Source organism: Oryctolagus cuniculus, chromosome 13, assembly GCF_051225735.1.
Source record: "Oryctolagus cuniculus isolate XC-2025 breed Fujian yellow rabbit chromosome 13, ASM5122573v1, whole genome shotgun sequence".
Lineage (NCBI taxonomy): Eukaryota > Metazoa > Chordata > Mammalia > Lagomorpha > Leporidae > Oryctolagus > Oryctolagus cuniculus.
Genome location: NC_142879.1, coordinates 60,291,469 through 60,315,555, shown reverse-complemented (window position 1 = coordinate 60,315,555; position 24,087 = coordinate 60,291,469). Strand labels below are relative to the sequence as shown.

The 24,087-nt window shown below is 37.8% G+C and overlaps 1 protein-coding gene across 8 annotated transcripts in view; it reads left to right on the top strand.

Annotated features, from left to right (window-relative positions):
- The window catches only part of RYR2 (ryanodine receptor 2), a 772,754-nt gene that overhangs the window by 480,467 nt on the left and 268,200 nt on the right, over nt 1-24,087 (top strand). For all 8 annotated transcript variants that reach the window (NM_001082757.1, XM_089311247.1, XM_089311246.1 and 5 more), the window contains 2 exon segments: nt 2,429-2,512; nt 21,572-21,731. In NM_001082757.1, coding sequence (NP_001076226.1) covers nt 2,429-2,512; nt 21,572-21,731 — 244 coding nt within the window.

Genomic DNA, 24,087 nt, shown 5'->3' with positions numbered 1-24,087 from the left:
CCATTTTTCCCCATTCAGTAGGATGCTGGCCGTGGGTTTTTCATAAATTGCCTCGGCTGTATTGAGGAATGTTCCTTCTAAATCCAGTTTGCTTAGAGTTTTCATCATGAAAGGGTGTTGTATTTTATCAAATGTTTTCTATGTGTCTGTTGAGATAATCTTGATTGTATTTTAACCCATCTACCTCTTTTATTCCATAACTAATGATTTTGTCACCACACCATCAGTTCCAAACCTCTTAGCACACTGCACTCTGTTAGTCTATGCTGCCATTATTTCTTACCTGGAAATATAAAGTGCTCCTCACTGATATAACTGAAATGCACTCTGGCTCCCCTCATCTATCCTGAATTTTATAGCCAGTATAATCTTTCAAACATTTAGGTGGTGGTGGTGGTGGTGGTGGTGTGTGTGTGTGTGTGTGTGTGTGTGTTAGAGAGGGAGAGAGAGACTTACTGTACGGATTTTGATCATGTGATTAAGGGGACTGTGTGAGTCCAAAATCTAATGAGGTAGTCTGCAAGCTGGAGACCCAGGAAAGAGACACAGAGTTCAGAGGCCATCTTCTGGAGAACTCACTCTGGTTTGGGAAAGGTCAGGCTGTTGCTTTTTTTTTTTGGGGGGGGGGGGGGAGCTTCAACTGACTGTAGGGAAATTTGCTTAATCAAAGTCAATTACATGTCAGTTTCATCTAAAAAGCACCTTATAGTGACCTCCAGAATGTTTGATCCAGTTTCTGGGAACGTGACTCACCCAAGTTGACATGGTTAAAATTAACCATCATACTTACTAAGTAATATTTAGTACGTATGTACAATGCCACTTACTTGACTCTAACCCACAACTCATGATCAGTTCCCATATTTCAGCCAACTCTTCCCTGACCCTTCAACATGCACCCATAAATTCCACTTCTGTAGGTTGTCCTTATTGTCCACTAACTTGAATCTCTGGTGTTCTCATCTCTTTATCAATCATTCTGACATGACTTTACCTTTTAAGTGTTAATTATTTTTGGACTATCTCAAAATTAATTTTTTCCTTACTTTAGTCCCTACTTGGTTTTGTTATGATTATTTATTTTCTCCCATCATATTTTAAGAGCTGTTCAACAGAAATGTATATGACAAAGTGCCTTATAAATAATTATATCTCATATATTTATTGACTTGTGTCTTTAAGTAACTATGATCAAGCATGTCACTGTTCACACTTTTCTAGGTAGTTTATACTGGAAGAAGATTATGAGGTTGAATAATTAGTTATGCAAAAGTAGTAGCATAGCTTGCAGAAGGCATTGGCTCCCTCTCAGAACCCTTAAGGATGACATTAACTAATGGAATTTTCTATAGTTCAATCCTACTTTTGCTGTCAGCTCATAACTTCACTGTTTCTCAGTGTAGACTCAAATTAACTCCATGAAGTATACTGCTGAGGTAATTTATAGTGATGGTAACTGTTGAAGTGTACAAGGATTTGACATTTGTTGCCAATGTTATGCATAATCTTGGAAAGATATATTATAATTAGAATATTTTTAAAGATTTATTTATTTGAAATGTAGAGTTAGAGAGCCGGGGGGGAGGGGGTGGAGAGAGAGAGAGAGAGAGAGAGAGAGAGAGAGAGAGAGAGAGAATCTTCATTCCTAAATGTCCACAACAGCTGGGGCTAGATCAGGCAAAGCTAGGAGCCAGGAGCTTCATCCTCATCTCCAGTGTAGGTGACGGGGGTCCAGGTGCTTGCACCATCCTTCCTTGTTTTCCCCAAATGCATTAGCAGGGAACTATATCTGAGGAAGAGCAGCCGGGACTTGAATTCGCACCCACAGGGGATGCAAACATTGCAGGTGGTATCTTAAACTGCTGTGCCACACCATAGATGTCAGACTATTTTTTGATGGACATGCACTTATAGGTTTAATTACCTGAATTCAAAATAAATCTTCATATTATCATCAACCTTGAATTCCATCAGAGCTGAGTTTGGCGTCTCTTCTTTGTATTTCATAGCCGTATAGGTATCTCACTGTAATTAGGACATTGTATTATTAATACCCGTTTTCTGTGACATAGAATCTGGTACTTGGTGGCACTGAATAGGATTTATTGATTTTAGATGAATTAATGGAGGAGTCTGCATTTCCACTAGACAATATCTCAATAAGTATAAACTGTATTAAATTTCTGAGAATCAAATTTCTTTTCTTCCATGACCAATAAATCCCAATTTAATTGGCACATTCTTTATTTAGATAATATAGATGGTTAGCTAGCTAGCTAGTATATAGAGATGTAGGATACAATACGTGTATTAATTATGTGAGGTTATTCATTTATAACAGCCTAAGACTAGAAATAGCCTTGAAGATTGTGAACAGACAATTAGTTAAAACTGGCTTATTGTAGCTTACCTTGGTTTTGTTTTCTAGGACTTTGTTGGCCCTAGGATGTCATGTGGGTATATCAGATGAACATGCCGAAGAGAAGGTGAAAAAAATGAAGCTGCCTAAGAAGTAAGTTGAGTAAGCAATAACAAATAGTCTATGCACTGATGTGTTGTACCTAAGTAACTTGTTGGATACACAGATGCCTTGTTTACACTTAAGTTATAATATTGAGATGAAAAAACTCAAACCAGAGGTGCTGGTGAAGATGCCCGCATTTCATATCAGTGTACTTGACTTCAGTGCCAGACTCTGACTCCTAACTCCAACTTCCTGCTCATGTAGACCCTGGGAGTCAGTGGTGATATCTCAAGTGATTGGATTCCTATCATTCACATTGGAGGCCTGGATTGGATTCCTGGCTCTGGGCTTTAGCCCTAGCCCATTTCTAACCATTGGAGGCTTTTAGGGTAGTGAACAAGTAGAATGGAGCTATTTCTGTCTATTTGTCTGTTGGCTTCTCTCATCGCTCTGTCTCCAAAATAAATAAATTTTAAACATAAAGTAAAATTTCAACTAATGAATCATGCTAGGGACCAAATCATATCAGTGGTGGAACAATAGTCTCTATCAAATTGCCTAAAGAAGAAACAAAGTTCAGAATATATTTGATAGTACATTATAAAAGTGTATTGTTTTTTCAATGTGTGCATGTGTGTGAGCATGTGTCCATATTTCTGATTATATATAGCGTTCCATCTTCTTTTTTTTTATTTATTTATTTATTTATTTTTTGACAGGCAGAGTGGACAGTGAGAGAGAGAGACAGAGAGAAAGGTCTTCCTTTGCCGTTGGTTCACCCTCCAATGGCCGCCGCGGCCGGCGCGCTGCGGCTGGCGCACCGCGCTGATCCGATGGCAGGAGCCAGGAGCCAGGTGCTTTTCCTGGTCTCCCATGGGGTGCAGGGCCCAAGCACCTGGGCCATCCTCCACTGCCTTCCTGGCCACAGCAGAGAGCTGGCCTGGAAGAGGGGCAACCGGGACAGAATCCGGCGCCCCGACCGGGACTAGAACCCGGTGTGCCAGCGCCGCTAGGCGGAGGATTAGCCTAGTGAGCCGCGGCGCCGGCGCGTTCCATCTTCTGCAAAAAATGTAAATTTGGGGGCCTTACAATGAAAATATATTTGAAGAATAATTGTGAAGTCAGTATTGTTATTAATATTTTAAGATGTGAAAATCTAGGTAGATACATGCTGTAGTACTGATTTTTGCCTGCTATACTATGTCCTATGCCTAGAATAATTCTTAACTTCTAAAAAAAAATAATCTGTACCTCCATGTTTATAGCAGCTCAATTCACAATAGGTAAGATACTGAATCAACCCAGACACCCATAAACTGATGACTGGCTAAAGAAATTATGGTATGTATACATGATTAAATACTACTCAGCCATAAAAAATAATGAAATACTGTCTTTCGCAGCAATATGGATGCAACTAGAGATCATCATGCTTAGTGAAATAAGCCAGCCACAAAATGACAAATGTCATACTTACCTTGATTTGTGGTAACTGATATAGAGTACCAAAAAGTAATGTATATGAGTGAAATTGACATTTTGATATTTGATTAGTTTATAGCCCTTGTCTCTACTCTTAAAGAACAATGCTTTTTCTACTTACTACTTACTTTTTCTACTTACTTTATTTAGTGGAGGCTTAAATTTATGATTAGAAAGCAAATTGAAAGTATGTCATTTTAGAAATTAAAAGAAATATAAGAAAAGGGAACAAAAGGTGGGAATGAGCAATGGAGGAAGATTAGGGTGGAAAGCATCATTATGCTCTTAAAAGTATATTATGTGAAATACATAAAATTTGTTCCCTTTATATAAATGTTAAATTTTTTTAAAAAGAATACCTAAAAAAGGTTTGGGCATTAAGTGAATAAGTGCTTAATAATTGATTGCTATTTCAGGTGTTGTTGTGTGTGTGTGTGTGTGTGTGTGTGTGTGTGACAGAGAGAGAGAGAGAGAGAGAGAGAGAGAGAGAGAGAGAGAGAGAGAGAGACTGTTAAAACAACTTTTCAGAGGCCCATGGATTTCAATTAGCTGTCTAGAAATGTGTTAAATGATATCATGGAGACAGAGACATGTAGCCACAGCATAATCTCAGTCAGTCACCCTGGTTCTCTAGTTAAACCCAGTAGACATGAAATCCAAGTAGAAGTCCTGTGCTAGCTAGGCAAATGCGTATGTTACCGAGTTCTTTATTTCAACAGTCTTCCAGCATTTTCTCTTAGGTACTCCATAAAAAAAGTCTAAAAGTTCTGTTATTACCTTTCCGATTCTAAAATTTTTCATTAAAAGTTTAAGCTGTTCTAAAACAATATAGTTTTATGTGACATTTCACAAATTACATCTTTCGGGGCTGGCGCTGTGGTGCAGCAAGTTAATGCCCTGGCCTGAAGTGCTGGCATCCCATATGGGCGCTGTTTCTAGTCCCGGCTGCTCCTCTTCTGATCCAGCTCTCTGCTATGGCCTGGGAAAATGGTAGAAGATGGCCCAAGTCTTTGGGCCCCTGCACCCACGTGGGAGACCTGGAAGAAGCTTCTGGTTCCTGGCTTCGGATTGGTGGAGCTCTGGCCATTGGCGGCCATCTGGGGAGTGAATGAGCGGATGAAAGACCTCTCTCTCTGTCTCCCTTTCTCTGTAGCTCTTTCAAATAAACTTGATAAGAAGGATTCAGCTCTTCCTTTCCCATTTGTGAAAACTTACTCATGTATAAATGTTATTTACGATAGAAAGAGGAAAGAGAGTTTGTAGAATTAGTTACATTTTTTGTTTATATAATTGATTTTTGTTATTAAAACAACCATTCAGTTCAGAGAGCTAAAAGTCATGGTGGTTTAACATGAAAAATATTATATGATCTGTCAGTTGACAAGTCAATCATAGTATCCAATTTTTTGGAAAACATAAATATTGAAAGTCACTAAATTTGCAAAAGAATTCCTTAGCCTCTCATTAAAATCATTTACTCTCTTGAGTTTTTGGAAGATATAACAAAAAAGGCATGTTAAGGCTAAAATATCAAAACCTCAAAAGCAAAACAAAATGAACACCAATAAGCTAATAATTGCATTTGTTATTCTTTCAGTTAGAGGGATAATAAAATGATAATATTGATTTTATATTACCTTTAAAAGGTAATGTGTTTAGTGGATTATTTCATTATGTACTCTGTGTTTGTGAGTATATGTGTATGTATGTATATATCTCATTGAAACCTTAAGTTACAATTTAGCTTGTTAAATTTGTTGAATTTATCTGCCTTGAAACTCAATTGGTAAGCCAGCTTTCACTATCCAAACATGAAAACTACTGTTTATTGCAACATTATTTATAATAGCATAAGCATGAGGGGAATATTATAAGGAGTGGGATGAATATTCTTCAATGGGGAAAATGGATTAAGTTGAAATAGCCTAATAATAAAATTAATGAATTATAAATGACAACATTGATTGACATAAAAGATAAATTTGAGGGTAGAAAAAGACTTTTTCCACAAGGTGATATAAATTTGTGATAAATTGACATAAGGAGAAATCCAAAATATATACATGCATGTATGACAAAGGTCCTATTATAGATAAGTGAAACTGTTCAATCAGTGTACTTGGATAATTGATTAGAAAAATGGAAATAAAGTTAGATGTCTTTGCTATACTGTATACAAATATTCAAAAATTTATTCAAGATTTATTGCATACACATACACATACATACACACACAAGCATTTTAAAGACCACAAGATAGACTGTCATTATGTTTATGACCCTGCAGTAGGGATGGATTTTTTTTTTTTAGTCAGAGAAAGCACAAAACTTTGCTTTAGTTAGGTCTTTTCTCAAACATAACCTCTGTAAAGAGGTCTTTGCTAAATATTCTATCTATGAAGCATTGGCCATTCCTGTTACCCTTCTTTATGTTTTTAAATTTTACTTCTTCAGCTAATGTTATTAGTTTGTTTTCCATATCCCTTAAGTGAAAAGCACACTAAATAAATGTTCAGGGCTGTGTTTACCACAATGCCCCCAGTTTCTGAAACACCAAGCGCATGATAAATGCTTCATAAGTAATGTTAAAAAAACAAAAGTTTAATAAATGTGATTAAGTTGAAACAAACCTGTGCTTCCAAAGATACTGTAAGTAAAAAGACTTGCAGAACAATATCAAGATCACCTAAAAATTAATAAAACAATGTCCAAATAGGAAAATGACCAGAAGATTAGAACAGATAATTCAAAGAAAGCATGCAGATCTAGAAATATAGGAAAGACCCTTGAACTTGTTAATAATACACTTGATCTTAGCCAAAAGGCTGAGAAGTGATGAACTTGTTAATAATAAAGGACATACCAGTATAATCACAAGAACATTTCATACCCATCTGATTGGCAAAAATCAAAGACTTACGGGATTTTAAACTAGTGTAATTATTTTGGTGCTAAATCTTTTTTTTAAGATTTATTTTATTTTAAATGCAGAGTTACAGAGAGGCAGAGGCAGAGAGAGGCAGAGAGAGAGAGAAAGAGAATGAGAAAGGTCTTTCTTCCTCTGGTTCCCTCTTCAAATGGCTGCTAAGGCTGGAGCTGCGCCAATCCAAAACCAGGAGCCTGGAGCTTCTTCTGGGTCTCCCATACTGGTGCAGGGGCCCAAGAACTTGGACTATCTTCAGCTTCTTTTCCAAGGCATAGCAGAGAGCTGGATTGGAAGTGGAGTAGCTGGGAATCGAACCAGCACCCATATGGGATACCGGCACTGCAGGCCATGGCTTTGCCTGCTACACCACAGCACCAGCCCCTACACCTAATCTTATAAAGTCGAAGATGACCCAGTTATTCTTTATCCAGATATAAACCTTAGAGGAACTTCTGCATACATGTACAAACTTGATAAGAATATACATGGCAGCATGGATAGCAAAAACAGTAAATCTGAAACAACTTAAAAATCTATCAGCTTAAGAATATAAAAATATTTTTTCTAAAGTAAAGCAAATTAATGCTTGAATATGTATCCACAGGACAAATGCATTACTTTGATAAAAAAAGAAATTAAAAATGAAAAGCACATTATCAAAAGATAAGTACTAAGTAAATTGTTCAAAACTTAGAAACATGAAATGCAGCTTTGCATTTAGTTGTTGTTTTTTTTTTTTTTTTTTTTTTTTTAAGATTTATTTACTTAATTGAAAGTCAGAGTTACACAGAGAGAGGAGAGGCAGAGAGAGAGAGAGGTCTTCCATCGGCTGGTTTACTCCCCAATTGGCCACAACTGCTGAAACTGCGCCGATCCAAAGCCAGGAGCCAGGAGCTTCTTCCAGGTCTCCCACATAGGTGCAGGGGTCCAAGGACTTGGGCCATCTTCTGCTTTCCCAGGCCATAGCAGAGAGCTGGATCAGAAGAGGCGCAGCTAGGAGTTGAACTGGTGCCCATATGGGATGCCAGCACTGCAGGAGGCGGCTTTATCCGCTCTGCCACAGTGCTGGTCCCTGCATTTAGTTTTGAAGCCTAATATGTGTAGCAATAGTATCAAAATCAGCTAAAAAAAAAAAGTATAAAAAATGGTAGGAATAAGCACCTTCAAATTCAAGATGATACTTCCCTCTGAGAAGTGGGTTGGAATGGAGGAAGAGAATACCGGGCAATTCCAGAGCATTCCTAAGTTCCGATAATTTTGCAGAGGCCAGAAGTACCATAATAATAGCAGAGAAATTGTTGTTGACTGAAATGAAGATTGGAAAGAGAAGATGGAAGACATATTGTCAGTAGCCTAGAGAGATTCCGTGAAGAGTAGTTTCAGAGTGGAATGGTATCAAAAGAAGTTTTTTTTTGTTTTGTTTTGTTTTTTTTTTCATAAAGCCTAGGAGGCACATGGGCATGTTTCTGGACTGTAGGGAAGAAATCAGAAGAGACAAACTGTGAGGGGGTGAGGTGATGACCAAAGAGCAAGATTCATATGATCCTTGTCTTGGTGTCAAATTCTACCTTCCAAGCAGCTTAATATGAACTGGATTAGAATAGAGCAAGACACAGATGTGATCTCTTGGATCTTTTAAAGGTGTGTCCTTCTGAGCTAGTTTATGGATGCATAGGCTACAGTATTTAGATAAGCTGATCCATGTGGTAGAGGTCAGATTAGAAATTATGTCTCATTTTTTTAAAAAATGACCTTAGCAAATGTTTTTATTTACATGAAAGTTATTTTTTGTTTAAAAGCTTGGTAACAACTGCCAGCCCACTGTTTATCTTCTACTATTTTTACCAGGTTTACCTCCAAGTTTGATTCGCTTAGTTGCCTTTACTACAAATAAATCATTTCTGAATACCAAAGTTGTTTTTGGTACATTTGTGCCTTTTTTAAAATTAAATTTTTAAAATTGATTTAATTGATTTTATATTTTTATTTGCATGCATTTGAGTTGCTTTTTCTAACTTTTAGAAATATAGCATATTTTAATTTAATTTATTTATTTATTTGACAGATAGAGTTAGTGAGAGAGAGAGAGACAGAGAGAAAGGTGTTCCTTACGTTGGTTCACCCCTTAAATGGCCACTATGGCCGGAGCTACGCTGATCCAAAGCCAGGAGCCAGGTGCTTCCTCCTGGTCTCCCATGCGGATGCAGGGGCCCAAGCACTTGGGCCATCCTTCACTGCCTTCCCGGGCCACAGCAGAGAGCTGGACTGGAAGAGGAGCAACCAGGACTAGAACCCAGCGCCCATATGGGATGCCAGCGCCACAGGCGGAGGATTAACCAAGTGAGCCACAACACCGGCCTGAAACATACATGTTTCTACCTAGAGTATTGGAGCTCTGATCTACGAAGGAGCAACATGACAGCACAGTAATTTTGTCATAAGTTGAAATATTTCTACTACTATCTCTTAGGCATACTTTTAAAACACCTGTTGATAATCAGTAAAGTTCAGTGTATTAATTAGACTGAAGTGCTATATTACCTGTTTAAAATAGGCATTTGTGTATTTGTGTCATCTAATATGTAACACAGATCATTTCACTAAAAATTGTTGAGGATTTTTGTAGAATGTATGATTTATCACTTCTCAGCCTTTTAGCTAAGATCAAGTGTAGAACGTATGGTTCATCATAGTTTTGTTCTTTCTTGCAGTTCCTCCTTCTGTCCCTCTTCTCAGATGAAGAAGCAAGCAGCAAAGAGCACAGTATTGTTAATGAGTGTTTATTGGTAAATTGGAGTTCAAGGTTTCTACGGCTCTGATTTTCACTACTGCCGCTGTTTTGGGATTCACTTGATAGGGTGGTAGCTTTTGATCCTTGGTTATTCTTGTTGGATTTTGCTAATGTTTATGGAGTTGTCTGCATTCATCTCTGTGGGCATCTTATAGGATGCGTGCTGTCACACTGCTCTTTGGTAATGGGTCCACATGTTAGGTGCTCTCCTCATCTCTCCGAGTCGTGGCTCTTCTTGGTGTCTCACCCTGGCCTCTTTAGGGAATGATGGGTGCCTAAGAATGTTCCTTTTGGAATCTTAGGGATTACAGCCCACTGGAGACCCTGGCTAATTTATCTGTTCTTCCTTCCCATCCCAAGAGGTAAGGCCTTGCTGTATTCAGAAATAGACCTTTTAATACCACAAAGCCCTTCTCAAAGACTGCTGTCTCTGCACTGAATTTCCAAAGGTAATTTTAAAATCCAAATTGAGGAATTACTTTTTGAGAGGCTTCTCTCTTGAAATGACCCTCTCTTGTGGGTAGTGAGAACCTCATAGTATTGTTTCAAAGACACCGAGGTCTGGGGAGAGGCCTTGAAATAAAAATAAACAGGGGCAGGGAACAGGGCACATTGTCATACTAGCTGTTCATTTAAAAATAAATAAAAAGAAGTGAAACAGCTAAAGAAATAGATCTCTTGTTTTTTCCTTCTCTAATTTTTATGTCAAAATTAATTCCTCTGTATTTGTTTTCTGGAGAATGGTTTTTGAATATTTTCTGTGAAACTGTCAGCCCAGTATTCATTTCTAGTAGATATGCTTCCAGCAAAACTTGTTCTTAATATCTGTGGTGTGCAGTCATCTGAGATGTTCCCATTTGTTCCAAGGTACTTGAAGGGCTGATTTGATTTTGAAATATACAGCCAACATCCACAGAACTTGGACATAATCTTCTCATGTTTACCATACATATTTCACAACATAATGCCTTCTAAGCTTCATTTAACTTGATTCATGCTAAACAAGTAAGTTGGGGAGGTGAGCACGGTTGGGAAAAGGGAAAAGGCTTACGAGTTCATGTTGTTGGTATTCCACCACGTTTTTGTTGCATCACTTTAATTGCACCTCTAGTGAGATTACACTGAGCACTTTGTTTTAAAGGCTTCTTTAGAATACCTGCTTAGGAAAAAATGTGGGACAGATGGGAATGAAGCAGAGAACTGAATTTCTTCTCAACATGACAATGCATTAGTGGAGCCAAGCACTCTCATTTTTTTGTTTACATCTTGGGTAATTTGATGCAAATCGAACTGACACTTTGCCAGATTTTATTGTTTTATTTGTTGTTGTTCTTTTTCCAGATATATTTTACAAACTTTTTACTCTAGGAAAACTAAAGTCCAACCTGTTTAGGTAACTTACTACTCTTTAAAAAATTATTTGTATTAGAATTTTGATAATTGGAAGGTGAAGATTGAATGTATATGTTTAATTCCATATGTATTATAATAAATTAATTCTATAGGATGATTGGCATAGAGACATTTAATATTAAAGCAAGGAAAATAAAAGCTACACATACTAAACAAATATGTTTGAGGAGAAACAAAGATTGAGATCTATTGTCTGTCCGAATAATCACAGGAAGTTGAAGAAGATAGCATGTTATTGCATTCTACATATGCATAAACATTTTAATATAAGCTATTCATCTTTTGATACAGGAATATCAATCATGTCACTGCTCTCTGTGTTTTGAGCTGTGAAATTTTACTTTTTTTAAAAAAAATTATTTATTTGAAAGGCAGAGTTACAGAGAGAGAGAGAGAGAGAGAGGTGTCCTCCATCTGCTAATTTAATCCCCAAATGTCTTCAATGGCCAGGGATGACCTAGGCCTAAGATAGGAGCCAGGAACTTCTTCTGGGTCTCCCATATGAGTGGTAGGGGCCTGAGTACTTGGACCATCTTCTACGGCTTTCCCAAAAGCATTAGCTGGGAGTTTGATTGGAAGTGGAGCAGCTGGGATTTCAACCAGTGCCCGTATAGGATGCTGGTGATTCAGGCAGCAACTTAACACAGTATGTCACAATGCCGGCTCCTAAAATTTTACCATCCAAGAACCACTATTTAAATCTCTCCTTTTTTTTCCTTTAAATTTCTATAAATCGTTCTGAAACTTTATTGAAACCATTTCGTTTGCAGGATCCACATCAATCACTTTTATTTAAAATGCTTTGTTCTTTTTTTTTTTCAAACAAAACAAAATGATGATTTATCTTAGTAGTCATTTGACCTTTTGGCACCTTATTAAATTGTATTTGTGGTGTGAAATGAATATAATTTCCCTTGATAAATTCATTTATTTAAAAAAATAATTCATTTTCTTTTTTCAAATTTTATTTAATAAATATAAATTTCCAAAGTACAACTTTTGAATTATAGCAGCTTTTCCCACCATAACCTCCCTCCCACCCACAGCCATCCCATCTACAACTCCCTCTCTCATCCCATTCATATCAAGATTCATTTTCAATTATCTTTATATACAGAAGATCAATTTAGTGTATACTAAATAAATATTTCAACAGTTTGCACACACACACAAAAAAACACAAAATATAATTGACTTTTGAGTATTAGTTATACTGTTAATTCAACAGGTTTCCTTTTAGGTACTCAGTTAGTTGTCACCGATCAGGGAGAACATATAATATTTGTCCCTTTGGGACTGGCTTATTTCACTCAGAATGATGTTTTCCAGATTCCTCCATTTTGTTGCAAATCACCAGACTTCATTTTTTTTTTACTGATGTATAGTATTCTATGGAGTACATATCCCATAATTTCTTTCTCTAGTCTTCTGTTGATGGGCATTTAGGTTGATTCCATGTGTTAGCTATTGTGAATTGAGCTGCAATAAACATTGAGGTGCAGACAGCTCTTTTATTTGCCAATTTAATTTCCTCTGGGTAAATTCCAAGGAGTAGGATAGCTGGGTTCTATGGTTGGGTTATATTCAGCTTTCTGAGGCATCTCCAAACTGTCTTCCTTAGTGGCTTTACCAGTTTGCATTCCCACCAACAGTGGGTTAGTGGGCCTTTTTCCCCACATCTTTGATAGCATCTGTTGTTGGTAGATTTCTATACGTAAGCCATTCTAACCGAGGTGAGGTGAAACCTCATTGTGGTTTTGATTTGCATTTCCCTGATTGCTAGTGATGCTGAACATTTTTTTATGTGTCTGTTGGCCATTTTGATTTCCTCTTTTGAAAAATGTCTATTGAGGTCCTTGGCCGATCTCTTGAGTGGGTTGTTTGTTTTGTTGTGGAGGAGTTTCTTGATTTCTTTGTAGATTCTGGTTATTAATCCTTTATTGATTGCATAGGTTGCAAATGTATTTTCCCATTCTGTTGGTTGCCTCTTCACTTTCCTGACTGTTTCTTTTGCAGTACAGAAACTTCTTAATTTGGTGTAATTCCAATTGTTAATTTTGGCTTTGACTGCCTGTGCCTCTGGGGTCTTTTCCAAGAAGTCTGCCTGTGCCAGTATCTTACAGGGTTTCTCTAATGTTCTGTAATAATCTGATGGTGTCGGATCATAGATTTAGATCAATAATACATGTTGAGTGGATTTTTGTGTAAGGTGTAAGCTAGAGGTCTTGCTTCATGCTTCTGCATGTGGAAATCCAGTTTTCCCAGCACCATTTATTGAATAGACTGTCCTTGCTCCAGGAATTGGTTTTAGATCCTTGATCAAATATAAGACGGCTGTAGAGGTTTGGATTTATTTCTGGTGTTTCTATTCTGTTCCATTGGTATTTCCATCTGTTTCTGTACCAGTACCATGCTGTTTTGATAACAACTGCCCTGTAGTATGTCCTGAAATCTGGTATTGTGATGCCTCCAGCTTTGTTTTTGTTGTACAAGATGGCTTTAGCTATTCAAGGTCTCCTGTGCCTCCATATGAATAGAAGCACTATTTTACAGATTTGAGAAGAATGTCTTTGGTATTCTGATTGTTATCGCACTGAATCTATAAATTGCTTTTGTGAGAATGGACATTTTGATGATATTGATTCTTCCAATCCATGAGCATGGAAGATTTCTCCATTTTTTGGTATCCTCTTGTTTCTTTCTATAAGATTTTGTAATTCTCATCGTAGAGATCTTTGACATGCTTGGTTAAGTTTGATCCAAGGTATTTGATTGAGTTTGTGGCTATTGTGAATGGGATTGATCTTAGAAGTTCTTTCTCATTGCCTGTGTATACAAAGGCTGTTGATTTTTGTGCATTAATTTTATATCTTGCTACTTTGCCAAACTCTTTTATGAGTTCTAATAGTCTCTTAGTATAGTTCTTTGGATCCCCTAAATAAAGAATCATGTCGTCTGCAAAGAACGATAGTTTGACTTCTTCCTTCCCAATTTGTATCCCTTTAATTTCTTTTTCTTGCCTAATAGCTCTGGCTAAAACTTCCAGAACTATTGAATAGCAGTGGTGAGAGTGGGCATCCCTGTCTGGTACCAGATCTCAGTAGAAATGCTTCCCATTTTTCCCCATTCAATAGGATGCTGGCCATATGTTTTTCATAAATTGTTTTGATTGTATTGAGGAATGTTCCTTCCATACCCAGTTTGCTTAGAGTTTTCATCATGAAAGTGTGTTGTATTTCATCAAGTGCTTTCTCTGCATCTATTGAGATAATCATGGTTTTTCTTTTGCAGTTTGTTAATGTGGTGTATCACATTGATTGATTTGCAAATGTTGACCCATCCCTGCATACCAGGGATAAATCCCACTTGCTCTGGGTGGATGATCTTTCTGATGTGTTGTTGTATTTCATTGGGCAGAATTGTCTTAAGGATTTTTGTGTCTATGTTCATCACGGAAATTGGTCTGTAATTCTCTTTCAATGCTACATCTTTTTCAGGTTTAGGAATTAAGGTGATGCTGGCTTCATAGTAAGAATTTGGGAGGATTTTTTCTCTTTCAATTGTTCTGAATAGTTTGAGAATTGGAGTTAGTTCTTCTTTAAATGTCTGGTAAATTCAGCAGTGAATCCATCTGGTCCTGGGTTTTTCTTTATTGGGAGGGCCTTTATTACTGATTCAATTTCTGTCTCAGTTATGGGTCTTTTTAGCTTTTCTATGTCTTCATCATTCAATTTCGGTAGGTTGTATGTGTCCAGGAATCTATCTGTTTCTGATAGATTTCCCAGTTTGCTGTCATACATCTCTTTGTAGTAATTTCTGATGACGTTTTTTATTTTTGTGGTGTCTGTTGCTATTTTCCCTTTTTCATCTCTGAGTTTATTGATTTGGGTCTTCTCTCTCCTTTTTTAGTTAGTTGGGCCAATGGTGTGTTAAATTTTGATTATTTTTTCAAAAAAAAAACAGCTCTTCGTTTTGTTGATCTTTTATAATTTTTTTTATTTAATTCTGTTGATTTCTTCTCTGATTTTAATTATTTCTCTTCTCCTACTAGTTTTGGGTTTGGTTTGCTGCAGTTTTTCTAAATCCTTGAGATGCATTGATAGCTCATCTATTTGGTGCCTTTCCAATTTCTTGATGTAGGCACCTATTGCTATAAACTTTCCTGTCACCACTGCTTTTGCTGTGTCCCATAGGTTTTGATATGTTGTGTTATCCTCATTTACTTCCAGAAAGTTTTTGATTTCTCTTTTGATTTCTTCTATGATCCAGTGTTCATTTAGGAGTATGTTGTTCAATCTCCATGTGTTTGCATATACTCTAGGAATTCCTTAGTTACTAATTTCCAGCTTCATTCCATTGTGGTCTGAGAAGATGCATGGCATGATTTCGATTCTTTTGAATTTGCTGAGACATGCTTTATGGCCTCGTATGTGGTCAATCCTAGAGAAGATTCCATGTACTGCTGAGAAGAATGATTATTCTTTAAGTGTAGGATGAAAAGTTCTTTAGATATTTGTTAGATCCATTTGGTCTATAGTGTCGATTAAATCTGCTGTTTCCTTGTTGATCTTCTGTCTAGTTGATCTGTCCATCGCTGAAAGTGGAGTATCAAAGTCCCCCAATACTATTGTTTTGGAGTCTAAGTCTCCCTTTAAGTCGTTTAACATATCTTTTAAATAAACTGGTGCCCTGTAATTAGGTGCATATACATTTATAATAGTTACATCTTCTTGTTGAATTGATCCCTTAATCATTATATAGTGCCCCTCTTTGTATCTCTTAACAGTTTTTGTGTTAAAGTTTATTTTGTCTGATATTAAGATGGCTACACCAGCTCTTATTTGGTTTCTGTTGGTATGGAATATCCTTTACAACCTTTCACTTTCAATCTGCATGCATCTTTGTATGTAAGATATGTTTCTTGTAGGCAGCAAATAGATGGGTTTTGTTTTTTAATCCATTCAGTCAGTCTGTGTCTTTTAACTGGAGAGTTGAGGCCATTTGCATTTAATGTGACTATTGATAAGTAGTGACTTTGCCCTGCCAACTTTCCAAAGATATTTATAATATATGCTTTGAACTTCCTGTGAATTTTTACTGAGAGATTTTCTTTCTTTACCTTCTTTCATATTGATTGCCTTGTTTCTGTGTGTAACACATCTTTAGTCATATTTTGCAGAGCTGGATTAGTGGTGACAAATTCTTTCAATTTCTGTTTGCTGTGAAAGGTCTTTATGTCACCTTCATTCACTAATGAGAGATTTGCAGGATATAATATTTTGTGCTGGCAGTTTTTTTCTCTTAGTACTTGGGCTCTAACTCGCCATTCCCTCCTAGCCTGTAGGGTGTCTGATGAGAAGTCTGCTGTGAGTCTAATTGGAGATCCTGTGAGAGTAATCTGACATTTCTCTCTTGCACATTTTAGGATCTTTTCTTTATGTTTCACTGTGGTGAATTTGATTACAATGTGTCGTGACGAGGCTCTCTTCTGGTCATATTTATTGGGAGTTCTATGTGCTTCTTGTACTTGGATGTCTCTTTCTTCAGACCCGGGATATTCTCTGCTAGTATCTCACTAAAAAGACCTTCTAATCCTTTCTCTTTCTCCATTCTTTCAGGAACTCCTAGAACCCAAATGTTGGGTTTTTTAATAGTATCCTATAGATTCCCAACAATGTTTTTTTTTTGATTTCTAATTTCCTCTTCTTTTCTTTGGTTTGACTGTGTACTTTCCTGTGCTCTGTCTTCTAAGTCCGATATTCTCTCTTCTGACTCACTGATTCTGTGTTTAAGGCTCTCATGTGTTTTTTATTTGTTCTATTGATTTCTTCATTCCATTTTGATTTCTCTTTAATATCTCAATTTCATGTTCTACTAAATTCCACATTTCATTTTGATTCCTCCTTAAGATTTCATTTTCACAATAGAGATTTTCTGTCTTGTCTTGCGTGCATTTCAGTAGTTTGTGCATTTGTTTTGATTACTTCTAAATATTCATATCATAAATTTTTTGAGTCTGTTTCTTGCATTTCTGCTGTCTCATCATCTTCATAATCTTGTGTTGGAGTGTCATGTTCTTTTGGGAGCATCATGATGTCTTCCTTGTTCTTGTTTCCTCAGTTTTTGTGTTTGCTTTTTGGCATTGTGGCGATATTCTTTGTTTTCTTCTTTTTTTTTTTTACTGTGGTGGCTTTTCTCATTATACTATGACTCTAGATTAAGTGTACTGTGTGCTTCGTGAATCCCTAGAGGCTTGTGGTGGGTTTGGCCAGAGAGTTCTGTTCAGTTCTTCAGGGTTAAGGGTGTTCCAAAGGTGACACACCCAGGTTTGGCATGGTAAATCTTCTTTTTTTTTTTTTTTTTTATTCAGAAGGGAAGTAATTCCACTCAACTGAGCTCTTTTTCCCGATGGCGATCAGTGTCTGAGCACTAACCCCAGTGGGTAAAATATTTGCTCTGTTCCCAAGGATCATACGAAGGATCTGTGCAGACCTCAGTGTAAGGCAGATTGCCCTGCAGTGTCTCTCCTGGGGTATCCAAGGCAACCTGAGCTTGTGGCATCTCCCACTGGGACTACACATGTCTCAGCCACACCATGAGTTCTCCCACACACCCTCAGTTTTGTTTTGTTTTTCAACAGTCTCGGTTCATATGCTCCATACATTCACTAGGTCTTAGTCTCCTGTTATTACTCCCCACCAGAGTCAGGTTTTTTTGCTTGGTTGAGGGCAGGTGCAGCCTGGAGCTGGCACAGCTGTTACGTATAGTCAAAATGGCACCTGCTCTATTGTCTTACATGCCTTATAAGGTTAGTATGGAGAGAGAATCTTGTCAGTACCGTCCCTTTTATTTTTTTATTTCTCTCTTCTAGTTAGGCTGGTGTACTTTCCCCCGTGGGGCTTCAAGCCTTGTCCCCTCTAGGCTCTTCCTGCCACTTCCCCGCCAGTGCCTCAGGCTAGTATGGTTTCGCCTCACCTCTTTTTCCAGCGCTCATGTGGAGGCTCTCGGCAGCTGGGCTCAGGAGCCATATGAGTCTGTGTCCTCCACATAGATCCACCATGTTCCTCTAATTCTGGAAGAGTTTCTTCTGCCGTTTTTTCCCTAACTCTTCCCTGAGACTACACTATCTCCATTTATATTAAACTATCTTTTCTTGGACTATCAGTGAGCTCCCTCCCTATTCCAGCATCTTGGAACCAATCAATAATCTAATTCATTTTCATGTAATGATTAGATTCTTAGTTTGTCAAGATGAACCACAAGCAGAAACATTTTTATAAATTGTTGTCGATACCATTAATTCACACTAGTGAGGCATTCATTATGTCATCAGTTTCACTGAACACAATTGGTTATACTTTGTGAATTTCAAAGATTTTGTATATTTTTTACTGTATGAGATGACTTGAAGTGCAATGAGCTGTAAATGAGATTCAGGTGAAATGGGAGTTAGCAACTTTAATTTGGATAGGATTTTAGCTGGTAGAACCCCTTAAGATGCAAATCCTTTCCTTCACAGAATTATACAGAAAAGCAGTGAAATAAATTCTAGTCTGCATCTGAAAATGAGTAGGAACTAATTATTGTGCTGCTTCAGATGAGCAGCTGTAAATGCATCACCTTGAGTTTGTATTGTGATTACAGATTAAAGCAACTCTAAAAGCAATCTGCATAGGAAAAAGGAAACTTAGAAAGTAAAGAGAAATGCTTTTGTCGCTTTCAGTTCACACATTAGTAGGACTTGTTTGTATTTTCGGATTTGGAAGGACCTCCACTCACCCTTCTCCTTTCAAAAACCCCTTCTCAGTTCGTGAGGTCTTGCTGGCAGGGCTACCATCAAAACCAGTCTCTGAAAGGATTTTTGCCTTTGGGATTGCTTGTATTCCGCATTAAGGTAGCATTGGCTCTGCACAATGCTGTGTTGATTAATACTGCACCTTTTTCTTCTGTGTGTTCCCTGTGACAGCTAGGTGAGATCAATGCTATGGAAAGTACATGAAGAGGGTTGTGTCCTATCATGTGCTGGGTGGCTGTGTATCAGGGAAAGTGAAGAGAGGAGCTGGGGAAGTGCTAAAGACTTGGCTCCATCACAGCTCCTAAAGCTGCCGCTAGCAAAGAGTGTTACACTTGGAAATTTGTGCTAGCTTGATCAATTGTCAGTATATTTAAGTGTATTGGAAACTCTTTCTTGAAGAAAATATTTTCAAATGAGAAAATGTAAATATGGCTGTGACTGTAGTTCACAGAGACAATTATATGTATAACATTAAAATCATTAAAAGATATATTGATTTCTATGAGTGGTTGAAAAAATCCCATGCGGTTTCTCTATACAAATTAAAAAGAAAGAATATTGTTAACTATTCATGTATGCAGAGTTCTGCTCTAAAATGGAACAAAATTCCATGTCCATAAATTTAGCTTGTGAATGTAAGTTGAGAGACATAGCCATAGTTATCATGTTTGCCAGATCTACCTAATCCAGTTTTTGTTAAAAATCTATAGATAATTTATAAAATATGTTTTTAATGACACAGGAGTAATTGGGGCAAAACTAACTTTATTCAACTTAAAAATATATTTCTTGCTGTGTTACATACATTAATTTAGTTAACACCTTTTTGTTGATTGTCTACCAGTAGTACCAGGCACTATTCTAGGTGCTAAGGATCCCAGTGGACAAAGTAGAAAAACTCTTGTTCTCAAGAACCTTCTTTTGTAATGATGCCAAACATGGACCAGCATAATACCATTAAGAAAGAGTATTTGTAGTTTTATTATAAACAGCATTTTCTTGAATGCTTTGATAATTTTTAAATAGCATTGTTTTATTTTTAAAGATATTCTTATTTTAGGGTTTAGTGACAGAGAAAGATGGAAAGACAGACAGAGAGAGAGATCTTCCATCACTGGTTCACTCTCTAAATGGATGCAACAGCTGGGGTTGGGTCAGTCTGAAATCACAATTCAGGAGCTGCGTTATGGCCTCCCATGTGGGTGGCAGAGGCCTAAGTACTGGGGCCATCATCTTTTGCTTTCCCAGATGCATAAGTAGGAAGCTGGATCAAAAGTGGAGCAGCTGAGAATCTAACAGGTACTGTGATATGGGATGCTGGCATTGCAAGCAGTGGCTAAACCTGCTACAACAAAAAAATGGCCCCTCAGCATTATTTTATGATGCATTTTCATGAAAGGAGAATCTTGGAAATGAACATGTATGTTTATTTCTATTACTGTGGTAAATTAAATTCTTTCAAATCTACATATCAGATAACTGCTGTCTGCTAGGAAGTGTTTTAAATATAATAGCAGTAAGAAAATTGAATCAAAAACAGTTCCAGACCTCAAACTATAATTGATTATTGGGGATAAACAATGACAGAAGAATGGAATAGGCTTTGTATTGATCTCAGCAGTCAGGTAGAATGAGACAGCTGGTTTTGTGTCTACATGGAACAGGGCAGTACTATACATATGCATGTTGGAAGTTTAACATTTTCAACTATATATTGAAATTTAATATTTTCAATTTTATATTTCTCCCAAGAGAGTAAAAAAATATACCTGTCTCTTGTAAAATTTCCTTGAACTTCAGAGAAATGAGGTGTAGTGATGCTTAAGATTTTGGCTGACATTTCCTCTCTTCCTAGCTTCTATCTTATTTTGAGACTTCTCAAATAATGTAACTGTGAATAGAAACAAAAAAATAAATTATAAATGCATTAAAATTTCCCTGTAGAATAAAGAGCAGATAGTATCTGAAAGGATACACTGATTAGTCAAAGAAATATTCCATTAATATAACATTTATTTTTTGACTTTTTTTTATTTGACAGGTAGAGTTAGGCAGTGAGAGAGAGAGAGACAGAGAGAAAGGTCTTCCTTCCGTTAGTTCACCCCCAAAATGGCCACTACGGCTGGAGCTGTGCCGATCCAAAGCCAGGAGCCAGGTGCTTCTTCCTGGTCTCCCATGTGGGTGCAGGTGCCCAAGCACTTGGGCCATCCTCCACTGCCCTCCCGGGCCATAGCTGAGAGCTGGAATGGAAGAGGAGCAACCAGAACTAGATCCCGTTGCCCATATGGGATGCTGGCGCCGCAGGCGGAGGTTTAACCAAGTGAGCCACGCGCTGATCCTAATATAAACTTTAAATATTGAGAGGAAATGAGGACTTTACAGAAAGAGATATATAACATCTAATAGAAAAACCTGTATTTTGATTGAGAGCATACCAAAGCCTCAGCTGTTAGGAACATACCATAATAGGGCCATCTCATCCCTGAAAGAGAGGTAAATTGTCATTTGGCATAAGTGTGGGAGCATAAAGACCAGATGGGTCTTGTTGAATAGCTACAGGAAAATAACCCAGAGCTGCTGCCTGGTTTTTTACCACTGTGACCACTATGGTTTAGGAACAACTGGATTCAAGTGGTGCCATGAAAAAGCTGTCCTAGGAACTTTTATTCAGAGGCTAATTTTTATCTCTTTGCTTTGTAGTTACCAGCTGACAAGTGGCTACAAGCCTGCCCCAATGGACTTGAGCTTTATAAAGCTTACCCCATCTCAGGAAGCAATGGTGGACAAGCTGGCAGAAAATGCTCACAATGTGTGGGCCCGAGATCGAATCCGGCAGGGCTGGACGTATGGCATCCAACAGGTACCTGGGAATCTCAGCAAGTAGTCTGGGATTTACTGAAGTGGAAATTGGAGAAAGATGCATCAAGAGAGATGAAATAATGTTTGTTTTAATACTCATATCATTTAGATATGTTAATGTCCTTACATATTATCTTCTATAGCACCTGTTTAGTGCTACACTTAGAAATTAGATGACCCTAGCTCTTGATCTCACCATGAAAGATGGATAAAAGATACACAGTGCATATTACTACAGTGGCTTTTTAAAAAGATTTACTTATTATTTGAAAGTCAGAATTACAGAGAGAGAAGGAGACACACATACACATACAGAGAGAAAGAGAAAGAGAGAAAGAGAGAAAGAGAAAGAGAAAGAGAGAGAGAGAGAGAGAGAGAGAGAGAGAGAGAGAGCGCTTCCATCTGCTGGTTCTCTCTCCAGATGGCCACAATGGCCGAAGGTGAAGCAGGCTGAAGCCAGGAGCCAGGAGCTTCATCTAGATCTCCCACTTGGTTATCAGGGGCCTGAACACTTTCCATTGCTTTTCCCAAGATTAGCATAGAATGGGATTGGAAGTGGAGCAGCTGGTCCCCAAACCAGTACCCAAATGGGTTGCTGGCATGGTAGACACTGTAGTGGCTTTTTGGCATCTCTGTCTCTGAGATTGTTTGAGGATATTGAGATATAATAACAAAATAGTTCCATGATTTCTTTTTCTCAACCTTGGAGACAGATAGATAATCAGAATTCAAGTATTGTGTGTTTTCCTGTCATGATTTGATGACAGGTTGCCTGTTATATAACACCCTTGATAGGGCTGCAGACTGTAAATTACTATTCACTCAGTCGTGCATAAGTTCAGAAAAAGTTTCATGACTGAGTTTTTAGGAAATTTAAGAAAAAACAACTTTCCAGAATTTTCTGGATTGCAGAATTCTGTACCAGAGACCATGGATCTCACAGCGGCATTCACTGGAGTTGCTACCAGTCATTGAGCTCAGATTGAGGCAGTTTAGCAGATTTTAGCCTAGTCATAGGGTGACCATGCTTCTATGTAAATTTTCTGTGTTATTGTTTCCTTTGTTAGCAAATTACTTCACTTCATTTACATATGTGAAAGACCATAACAGTGCATGTTACCTAACAAATACTATATAACAGTTTGCTGATACTGGTAGATGCTGGTCATCATACTTTGTGTTTTGTTTGTACCTCCTTCAGTAATTGTCAAAATTCCATGAAGGATCTAAGATTCTTATTCCCAATTCACATACACAGAGACTTAGCAAGAGCAATTTTTCCCCATGCCACATAGATGGTAGGTGGCAGAATCAACAGTGGGATCAAGCCTTCTGACACCAGAGCAAAGTTCTGCCTTTCTTGTCTGCCCTTGGTGGATTACCTTTTTTTTCTTTTTCTTTTTTCTTTCTTTCTTTTTTTTTTTTTTTTTTTTTTTTTGACAGAGTGGATAGTGAGAGAGAGAGACAGAGAGAAATGTCTTCCTTTTGCCATTGGTTCACCCTCCAATGGCTGCCGCAGCCGGCACACTGTGGCCGGTGCACTGCGCTGATCCGAAGCCAGAAACCAGGTACTTCTCCTGGTCTCCCATGCGGGTGCAGGGCCCAAGCACTTGGGCCATCCTCCACTGCACTCCCAGGCCACAGCAGAGAGTTGGCCTGGAAGAGGGGCAACCGGGACAGAATTCGGTACCCCAACCGGGACTAGAACCCAGTGTGCCGGCGCTATAGGCGGAGGATTAGCCTATTGAGTCACGGCACCGGCTGGTGGTTTACCTTTATTTGAAAGATTTTTAGGAATAAAATGTGTTATTTCTGATAAGCTTAGATTATGGTTCCAAATAAAGCTTCAGGGACTTTTATAATTTGAAAGAATAAAAAAAAAAACTTGAATAGGCTTGATTATCTAATAAAATATTGTGATATTTTTGTGTTGAATAAACTATATGATCAATGAGAATGTCAACACTAGCTCTGATTTAGCTCTGTGGGTATGTGAGTATGCTCACCTGAACTTTATCCTAGAGAGGGGTAAGATGTTCTTTAATTCTCTATTGAAGGAGTCACTTAACTTGAAGATAATGTGTGTTTGTCAAACAAACCTGAATTTCCCTGATGTCTGCCTCTTCTGGGAGGAAGCTCCTTCCTGGGCATGTATTTCCTTCTCAGCCTAACAATGCAAGGCTCTGCCAGAGCTAGTACAAGCTCTCATATGAGCCATTCTCCATTCCTTCTTCCAGGTCCCTCCTCAACCCTCTGCTACCTTCCCACCGACACAGCATGTTTGCTGGGTTATTTGAAAGAGTGTTGTCTTTGGTTTTTCAGCTTCCTCTTATTAACATCACAGTTAGGAACTAAAA